Source organism: Pteropus medius, unplaced genomic scaffold (assembly GCF_902729225.1).
Source record: "Pteropus medius unplaced genomic scaffold, Ma_sr-lr_union100, whole genome shotgun sequence".
NCBI classification, from domain to species: Eukaryota; Metazoa; Chordata; class Mammalia; order Chiroptera; family Pteropodidae; genus Pteropus; species Pteropus medius.
Genome location: NW_024349801.1, coordinates 1,399,733 through 1,410,260, shown reverse-complemented (window position 1 = coordinate 1,410,260; position 10,528 = coordinate 1,399,733). Strand labels below are relative to the sequence as shown.

Below are 10,528 nucleotides of genomic sequence, written 5' to 3'. Positions count from 1 at the left end.
AAGGAGGACCATGAGGAACATGACAACGAGAGTCTAAATTTTTAAAGATTTTGACAGAACGTGGATCTATTTGAACTTTTGGGAAGGATAGTGTTTAAGAAAGGGTGAAACCAGGACACATAAGCGACTTGGGAATTCCTACAACCCCTAAGTGCTTCCTGTTCCAAGAAGTAACCAACCATTCATGGGTTACACCATTTTTCGCTATTACTGTTGCAAAGTCATTCATCACCTCCACAAAGCTGTTTTTCAAATCACTCTTTTCCCACTTCTTTTGGTCACCAAATAGTCCTATACTTTAGCAGCCTGTAGACTGCTCCCCAGCTACCCCCTGGGGGTAAAAATAAAGGAAATCCGCCCCCCACACCCCTCCCCCGCCCCCGTCTTGGTCTGGCTCCAGTAACTCAGAAGTAATAAGAGGAGGGGCCGGCAGCCTCCTGGAGACAAATACAGTTTCAGAGACTAAACCTACCTCTCCAAGGATGGAGATTTCATTCAGATGTTCGAGAATTCACATATACCACATTAGAATAACAAGAATTAAAGGTAGAAACCTCATACTTCCCCTCATACCTGCCCTGCTGCCCGATCAGATTCCAGACATCGCATCACTGCCATTACCATTTTGCTAAATAGAGGCCCATAGTCACTAATCACACTGGCAACTGCACGTGTCATAAAAGCGCACCACGACTTTTCTGTTAAAATACGTCTCTTTTTCTCTGGCTACATTTCTCCAGTTAGTTCAATAGTTTAAAGGCTGCAATATCATGCAAATAATTTTATTTCACGTAGTTTTTATTTTTTTAAGTTATAAAAGCTCTCCAGGAGATGGTGAGTTTTATTTTGTCTTGTCTGGATAGAGGTTTGATTTGTTCTTGAATGTTCCAGAGTGGAGAGAGACTCAGAGAAAGCACAGGATGTAGAGGTCTATTCGATATACGTTCTCCCTCCTTTTCATCTTCAGCATCAGTGATGAGAGCAGCATACTTGCTTGCAGAACTGAACTTGGAGGCTGGATTTTTTCCAAGTTTCTTTGGCTCAGGTGCAGATCAGTAGTCTTGATCCTTTTTGCCTTCTTTACTAGCCGACTCTTTCCAGTGACCTGTGTTCCCCTCATCTCTTGGACCATGGCTTTCTTTTCGTCCACTTTATTTTCATCTGTTTTCCTTGCTGGCGGGGCCGGAACTGCTTTCTCCCCGCATTTGTAGGGGATTGCTGCTCTGTCTTAGCTCTGAGGTGAAGCAGGAAAGTTAGAACTTTGCTTCACCCAAGCATTCTCCTTGGGTGGAGGGGCTGGCATTACATTCAGAAACTGTTCAAGTTTGGGAGGTTTAGACGTTGGAAAGTGAGTCTTTCCCCTTATTGAATGTTTCATTTTCTAGAGATGCCTTACTCTTTCTCCTGCGAGCATTTCTGCCAGATGTGGCTGAGGTCCCAGTCTGTGATAACTCACTTCCTGTCTTTGGCTGCTTCTGTTCCTGAGTTTCTTCGCTTAACCGGCTTGAGTGTCTCTCCCGAGACTGTTGTTCTGGCTTTGGCTTATCCAGCTGACACTGCGATTTCTCCTGTTCCTTTGTAGCTGCTCCTATACTTTCCCTTCTCTAGCAGCTGTGGCAGCGGGCTTTGCACCTCCAAAGGTAGAGGCTGCTTGACTGGACTGGGAGGTGCTGGCAGAAGAATCCTTGGAGTGATCTGAGGCTTTAGATTCAGTTTGCGTCTTTGGTGGGGGACCTCTCTCATCATGCCTATAATCATCCCAAGAGTAATCACTCTGGAGCTCCTGATCAATTATCGCATCTGTCATATCTGTCTTCAAAGCAGTCTCTGCCTCCTCTGTAGTCATAATCCCTATGTTCTCCTGCCGCTGCTTATCTTGGAGTCAAAGCCTCTATTGTAGTCTCTGCTGCCTCTGTCATCATAGCGATCCTGGCCCCCGTATTGATTCATATCACAGCTCAGGGCATCACGATAACAGTCGGTATACTCATCACTGTCCCGATACCCATCATGGTATCAGTCTGAATCACGATGATCTTGATACTTGTCTCCAAAGCTATCATCACCTCTTCTAGGTGGGTATTCGTCAAAGCTGTCTATGGTAGGACTGGCTCTCTAGTCTGTATTTGTTTTGTCAGAATTCCAATTTCTATCTCAGTCAAAAGAATGATCAACCCTGTCTGTATCCTGTGCTTGATCAGCAATGTCCACTTGAATTCTCCTCTTACCCGGAGACTCTTCACTGAGGCTCAGGGCACCGAACAAAGAATCCAGGTCCTTAAACTCAGCGTATCCAGCACCTTTCAACTTCTCCATATTTCAAGGTTCACATGGTAAATGCACTGCACTGATATTTAATCTTCTAAAGAATTTCTTAATGGAGTCTGTCACATCACAGAGCAGGTTCCTTAGAAAGGCATAGTAAGGTGGCAATTTGGGAAGATGTCTCCTGTCAATATTGGGTTTTTGAGCAGCCTGTGAAGAAGTGGGCAAGATGAAACAGTCAACTGGAGGTGCCCTGTACATATCATCATCATTATTGTGTCAGATGGTTGGAACATCTCCTTCCAGGTCATCTGTTTCATCAGCCCGGCTGACTGGTTTGGAGAGGTGCTTCCTCCACCAGTCCTTCTATCCTCAGCCCCAAAGTCTGTTAGAAAGATAGTCTTCCCCTTCTTTTTCTTTCCTTTTTTTTTTTTCGCTGAGGCCACCATCTTGGGAGAGGGAGAGAGGACCTAAAACATTTTTGCTTGAATTGACAGAAGGGTTTTCTGTGGTTCTTATCACCTTATGCCTACTAACGCACTTATTTCTCACGATAAGCTTCTTGCCTTTCTCCTCCCAGCACTTGTTCTAACATGATCAGTGGATTCTTCGTGTCAGCCTTCCCTGCCGAATGTGTGCTCTCCAGGGCCCCCACCAGGGACGTCTTCTTGTTGTCCAACAGATGTCTACACCCAGGAGTGAGGCTGGGTTCATCCCTGTGACACAGGAGCACACACACCAGAAGGTGTGACTCCCTCCACGGAAGACTGGCCTCCAGTGGGCTGTCCTGCTGACCTGGGGTGAACATGTGTCTCCTCGCCACACCCCTGGAAGGCCCACTGAACAGTGGTCCTGTGCATAGTGAGAAATGTCCACCCACTTTTCAGGGTGGACAGGAGATGGAGAAGGATGGTTGTCTTGGCCAGGCTGTGGGTCCACGGAGTGGGCAGAGTCTCTTGCAGAACTATTGGTGCCCCAGCCCTTGAAGAGGAGTGGGGCAGGGTAAAAATGGGGCTGGATCACAGTCCTGTCTCTGCCCTGACACCGCGGAGCAGGGCACTAGCCCTGAACTCTTTTCTTCTGCAGACAGCCAGTTTTTTCTCCTGAAAATCTATCCCAGTGTCCCCAGGCTCCATGGAAGGCCTGAGAGAGGCAAGAACGAAAACAGAGCCCCGTACTCCATCTTGCCCCCAGAATTTGGGCAGCTGGGGTTCCTGGAATGGTCCAGGGCTTGATGGAAGGCTGAGGGGACTAAATGGACAAGCTTATTTTAAGTAGAAGTAATTCCAGAAGCAATAGCTAGAAGAAGGGGGAAGGCAGAGAAATTCTAGGGGCAACGGTTTCATGCCTGTCTCCACTTCCGCCTGTAGCTTTTGTTAGTCACATCCTTGCCCGATCCCCACCACTCCCACACTGTACCTGTCTGCAAAGCCCCACCTCGCGCACTTTCACTGGAGAGCAGCACAGCTGGACTGAGTAGGGAGGGCAGTCCTGTGTCCTCAGTGAAGTGCTTTTGCGGTCCTCACACCTTTTACAGCCTTCCGCCTTCCTCCCATACCTGATTGGCAGGCAGCTTTATATGAGCAGAGAATGTGGAAAACACGGCCTTCATCTATTCACCTGGAAGCATCCACCCTCTCTCCTGGGCCCACAGTCCGCCCCAAGGTCTGCTTTACTCCTGTCTTCCCAGGAGTTCTATTCCTGCCATCGCCCATGCTGCTCTTTCATTTTTATTCATAAACATGAATCTCCCACAAGCCTCCCCTGACCACACAGACTCCTCAGTGATGGCCCACTTCTCCCCAACGCCAGACAGCAACACTTCAAAATTTGCCTTTGCTTTGCAATCTCATGTGCCATTTCCTTTTTCAAAAATTTACTGGAATTTTTATTATGCAAATTTCAACTTATTCTTTTAAGTGTACAAAAGTCATCTGATGTCTATGAATGTTTTAAAAACACTAAATGCCAACGCACTGACCGCTGAGCTCAAAGAGGCAGCCGCTCGCATGCCTTCTGAGTAACCAGGAGCTGCATTTCCAGTTTGTGATGAACTTGCTTTTCTCTGCGGTTTCACCACACGCATCTACATCCCTGGAGAACATATTTATTGCTGATGTTTGCATGGTTTTGAACATTATATAGTTGGGATCATACTGTGTTCTGTTGAGACCCACCGTGTTGGTTGAAACGGGAACGATTCCTGTTGATTGGTGTGGTTCATTCTACATATGCTACCCTTCCTGCCTCGAGGACATTTGGTCGGTTGCCTGGTTGCCTCTTTGTTTTGTTGATGGTTTCTTTTGCTGTGCTTTTTAGTTTGATGTAGTTCCATTCATTTATTTTTGCTTATACTTCCCTTGACTTTGAGGTCCAATTCATAAAATCCTCTCCAAGACCAAGGCCCATAAGTTTAGTACCTTTGTTTTGTTTTAGAAGAGTTCTTCATTTTAATGTAGTCAAATGTATTATTTTCTTCTGTGGTTAGGGCTTTTTGTGTCTTATTTAAGAAAGCCTTCCCTGATCCAAAGTTATAAATTATCTTCCAGAATCTTAGTTTTGTTTTTTACATTTAGGTCTATACAGCGCCGTCCAAGAGAAATATAATGCGAGCTAGATTTTGCTTATCATGGTTGTCATCAATTCGAATGCAGCCAAGAAATTGAGAAGGCTGAGATTCGGAAGGGCAGCAATAGAAGACGTAGGAACAATCACTAGGAGCAGACATGTGTCATTAGAGACCAAGGACAAGATCACCCGCAGCCTCGTGTTCCCAATTACCATGTATGGATGTGAAAGTTGGACAGCGAAGAAGGCCGATAGGAAAAAAGTTGATTCATTTGAAATATGGAGAGCTCTATGAGTACCCCTTGGGTTGCCAGAAAGATGAATGAGTGGGTCCTAGAGCAAATTAAGCCCAAACGTCGCTGGAGGCAAAAATGATAAAACTGAAACCGTCCTGCTTAGGGCAGGCACATCACGAGAAGGCAGCGTTCTCAGGAAAAGACAATTCTGGGACAAAAAGAAGGCAGCGGGCCAAGAGGAAGACTAAGTGCAAGATGGACTCACTGTAAAATAAGCCACTGGCATGAGTCTACAGGAGCCGAACGGAGCTGCTGAGGATGAAACACTGTGGACATCATCCATTCATAGGTTGTCAGGCGTCAGAGCCAACTCAATGGTAACGTAACATACACGTACATGTGTAATTTAAATTTACCTGGCGGCCGGGTAAAAGTAAAAAAACCAAACCAGGTGAAATCAATTTTCTATTATTTCTTTAACCCATTAGACACAAAATGTTGTCTCAACACATAACCGCCATAAAAATTATTAGGGATATATTTTACATTCTTTATTTTCATAGCAAGTCTTCAAAATCTGGCATGTATATCTCGATTCGGGTGCTAGATTTTCATCAGAAATGATCAGTATCTAGATTTCATGAACTTTATAGTTGAAATGGTAGGTTCACGTACCCACAGGCTCTTAATACACACACAGCTTTCCGGTAACTGCACCGAGGCCTGCTTGCTCTGGAAACGCACGGCCCTGGGGTCCTGTCCCAGCTATTTCCTTCTGAGCACTCACGGGCTGCCGTTGCGCCTGCCTTCTCACCACTACTGCTCTCAACAGTTCCAGAGAGAAGTATCTAACATATATCTGAATAAATAACAATCAGTAGAATTCAGACTTTTCTCCTTGGATAACCCCACTGCTCTCTATAGAATGAAGCCGTTGGAAAAGGGTGGTGTCCCCCATTCTTCTCAGAGGTCGAGAGGCAAAGGATTCACTTCTGATCCCACCTCCCCTCTGCGCAAGTCAAATGGAAACCTGAGGACGGCTTCTCGCCGGCTATCACGCCAATCTCACACTCACTCTTGCGCTCACCCGGCTCTCTCCGCTCAGTCCTGACTTCCCCAGGGCTGCTTTTTAGTTATGCCAAAGGCGGCTGGGCTCACTTGAGTTCCTGGGTCATATAATTGTTTGCTTTGGGTTACTTTCAACCTGACGAGGACCTTTCTAGAACCATAGAAAGCCTCACCAGGACCAAGAAAGAATGGAACTGGCTCCTGCTGATTGGAAACCTGCAGGCTGAAGAGGAACAGGTGCCCCCTTCCCCGCGGTCTAGCCTCACTGCTCACCCCAACTTCCAGGCCCAAAGCCCCTCCTCTGCTCCTGTCCACTCTGCAAGGCCGAGGGCATTCCAGTTCCTCCATGAAGCATACCAACAGTCTGGTCTCTGCCTCTTGGCTGCCTTGTTCCACAGCCTTATATGCTTTGCTCTCCTTTGCTACTGGACTCTGAGCTCATTTGCCAACCAGCAGGAGGCTGGCAGAGCACAAGTGCTACACGACTCCCACCCCTGCCTGGCTGTGCAGGCCAGGGTTCACTAAGTTGCAAAGTACCTTTGTAATGTGTGATAAACTTAAAGCAGAAATGTAAAAATGTTCATGCCTCAAGGAGTAAAATGTTCTCATAGAAAGCAGGAAAAAGACACAGATGACAAAAGTGGTTCTCTAGGTAGTGTGATAATGGCAGTGTTCCCACAGACGAGCCAGCCGCTGAGCACAGGTCTGGAAGGTGAGAGGCTATGGGCTGCCGCCACTTTTCAGCCTATCTACGGATGACCTATCTATTGAACAGTTGGCATAAATTCCCTCAAAATAACATCAAAATTATTTGCTAAGTCATTTCCCAGTGAGATGATATATAGTTTTAAATCCTGGTGAGTTTTTCTACCCCTGGTAAAATGATAATGATTTAAGTGAACAAGTTTAATAAAATGTAAAAGAACTATGACTTTCTATCTCCACTTCACATCTAGCAATCAGAGTATGTGCATCACTTTTAGCCATGACCAAGGACCAACATTAGGGCTTATGTGCTCACCTGATACAATGTAGGCCTTAGCTAGGAGGGGTGTTGTAAAAGGATGTGTTCAGGATTCTACTCTTTTGTACCACTGGCTAGAGACCTTTATAGCCTGATGTCCCTGGGTTCTTCCAGCATGTCAGGGAAAAGCAGCCCTGGATAGCTGGCATAACCATCAGAAAGTCTCACTGAATGGTCCTGAGAGGCTGGCACAGAGTGGAGCAGACCCACGGCCCCCACTTTGGTGCTCAAAGTGAAGGCTCTCAAAGCGGGTGGAGGGCTTGTGGCCCTAGAAAAATTTGGCCCTAGACAAAGAAGGGCTGGGCAGGGGGCAGAACAGGTTTTGTAAACTTACCAGTGCATGAGTACCAGCACTTTGTTTTCTACTGAACTATACAATACCACCCAGATATGATCACTGGTGCCTCCATTGATGGGCTCATCCAATTAAACTCATCTAACACACAGGGTGAGAGCTCGGCCCTGCCTGGCCATTCCCTCGGGTGCTTTCTAGGATCCCAGAGACGGGGCGGGTCATCAGGTCTCCTGCTCACCTGAGCAATAGATCTCACAGAGCCCGTCTCAGTGGCAATGTGGCCAGAAGCCATGCAATGGGTAAAATACAGTCGAGTAGCACATTATTAAAATAAAGCGAAATGTAAAAATACGGATTAAATTTCCGAGACAGTTTTATTTCTTCCTTGCCCTGAGGAGAAAAAACACTGCAGTGTTAGGTGGGAGCCTGCCCCTTCCCATCCTGGTGAAGGCGGGCCTTTAAGGCTGAGGGGCCCTAGCCAGGGGGCTCCCGCAGACTCTGGCAGGTGGCGGGAGGGGGCTTCATGTCACAGTAGCTGAAGATGCAGCCATCCAGCACATCTCCCTGAGAGACGCCATCGAGGCAGGGATCCTTGAAAGTTCTGGTGTTGTCCCACATGCCTTTCTTCTCCAGTGTAGCTTGGAGAAGTTCTCGAATTCTTTGGTTTTCCTTGGAGGTAGACTCCCAAACAACTTCAAGCTCACTTTCCACCTCTCTGAGAGAAATAAAATAACAAAAGTTTAAAATAGCATAATTAAAAAAGATTTATAGACCCCTTATCAATCCTAAAGTAGAAAGAACTCAAATGGAAGGGTGCTTAACATCAGCGAACAGAGCCTTCTGTGCTTAGGTTCTGAGGTGAAGATTCCCAGTGATGAATGAAGCACCAAGGTGCCTTGGAAATGGAAAAAAATACTAGGGCACAGGTAGAAACAATTTCTTACCTTTTCTCTCTAAGTTCTGCCTTTTCATTTATTTTGGCATCAATGCACATATCCTTTTGTTTCTCTATAGAATTAACATGTATAAGAATAAAATACAATAACTGCAGTGGTTGACCTATACACAATGGCCTGGCCATGGGCACCCACTTGGCATGGGCCCTGCAGGCCTCTCCTGTGACCCTTCTGCTTGCCCGCACTGCTCAATGCTCAGGCACTTTTCCCAGGCACCTATCCATAAAGCCACTGATGGGCCCAGACATGAAGAGTTAGTAAGGGGGTACGGAGATCGTCGGGGAGTGGGACTCATATCCGAGGACACAGAGAAGACTGGCCTAGACCATGTGCCAGGAGGGTGAGTTCATGTTCTCAGAGGGAACCAAGGCTAATGAGGGAAGGAAAAGACAGCAAAGCAGTTCTTTTTGAGTAACGACTCTGTGACAGGCATCATATGGGGTGATAAGGAAACAGACAAAAGTATCCATGTCCTCACGGGGCTACTGGGGGAACAGACCAGGATGATGAGCCTCATGGAGGAGTGTGAGGGAGAGAACAGCAAGCCTCATTGTGGGAGGAGGAGCAGGCCTTGTGCAGGGTTGGGGAGGTGAGCTCCTTCAAAGACACTGCCAGATGTTTATGAAAATGTTAGAAATTGAATTACCAGGTGGACTTAGCACTACTGTTTAAAGAGAACACAGATTCAGGGAGGCCAGTGACATGCTCACATGTCCAGTATTCACTTTTCTCGTGAACTGTTGCTTCCTTCCAAGGCCCATGATGCCGAGTGTTGGGCACTATTTAGTTAAACTATGTCTAAACAAATTTCTAGCACAAAAACACCTAGGTATTTGACAAATTACAGCAATTATGATAAATGTATGGCTAAACTCAAAATAAAGAATAAGGAATCTCTAAGGACAGAAAAAAATGAAGATTGAACTGAAACCACAGAGTTAGATAAACAAAATGTTGGTATTGTTTTGAAGACAAAATCTCATAACAGAAACCCAAATTTTTGTAAAATGGAGATTAGGTTTTGGGCCCATATAAACTAGGTGTGTCAGAAAACCCCAAACTCTCTCATATCCCTATTTCTTCTCTTCTTCCTAGATACACTCTGAACTATGTATTCCAGAATTAGGCAGAGAAGTGGAGGCACATAAAGAACGCTCACAGAAAGAATGGTTGAGTGGAAAATCTGCCAGTCTTCAAAAGAAAACTGCTCTGAGAGGCTAGGAGTTGCCTGTTCTCAAAATCATCTGGAGTTGAAATCTACATTGTTCTATATGATTGGGCATCCCCAGATGCTGACTAGAATGAACCAAGAGTACAAAGCCATTTTTGAAACAATCAGGTAAAAATACAATAGATGGGTTAAACAGTACATTGAACCCAGCTGAAGAGAGGATTAGTAAACTGGAATATTGAGCAGAGAAAGTCAGCCAGAATGCAGTTCGGAAATATATATGATATTAATAAGATATATATTAGAAATGTAACAATGGCATTATTTTAAATGTCCTTTTTTATTTTTAAAGAAAGTATTACTATAGTCTATTTTTAAAAATTATTAATAAAATTAAAGTGGCTCCAGGTTAGAAATATTCTCTGGAACCAAAGAGAAGCAAATGCATATCTCTGAGATCGAGATCCCCAATCTGGACCCTAAGGATTCCACAGAATAAATTGAACCATATGTGATTTCATCATTTAGTCATACATAGAATATAAAATAAGTATGAATGAAATGATAAAAGAATTTTAATTATTATTAAAAATAAGCAAAGAACAAGAATTTATTTTAAAAATGATTAGGGAGAGTTTAAAAAGAACTAAACAGAAGTTCTTAAAATGAAATATACAGTTATTAAAAAAAAATCTTAGTGGCTGGTTAAATAGTACATTAACATAACTGAAGAGAGAATTAGTAAACAGGAATATTGAACAGAAGAAATTATATAGAATGTAGACCAGAAAAACAAGGAGATGGAAGATTTAAAAAGTAAGGCACACGAAGGATTTAATAAGAAGGTCTAACATACATTTAATCTGTATTCCAGAAGAGAATTTAGAAAGAATAGGAAATGACTTATTTTAAGAGATGACTGAGATTTTTTTAGATGAATGAAAG

At 44.6% G+C, this 10,528-nt stretch overlaps 1 protein-coding gene and 1 pseudogene across 2 annotated transcripts in view; both read right to left on the bottom strand.

The window, feature by feature from the left end:
* Positions 1-806: 806 nt before the first annotated feature.
* Positions 807-2,778, bottom strand: LOC120622788 (eukaryotic translation initiation factor 4B-like; annotated as a pseudogene).
* A 5,033-nt stretch (positions 2,779-7,811) lies between these two features.
* CEP89 (centrosomal protein 89) overlaps positions 7,812-10,528 on the bottom strand; it is a 65,423-nt gene continuing 62,706 nt past the window's right edge. Inside the window, exon 19 of one of the 2 annotated variants that reach the window (XM_039888599.1) lies at positions 7,812-8,171. In XM_039888599.1, coding sequence (XP_039744533.1) covers positions 7,931-8,171 — 241 coding nt within the window. In that variant the 3' untranslated portion in view covers positions 7,812-7,930. The remainder of the gene's footprint in view (positions 8,172-10,528) is intronic. The other variant, XM_039888600.1, reaches the window with a different exon arrangement.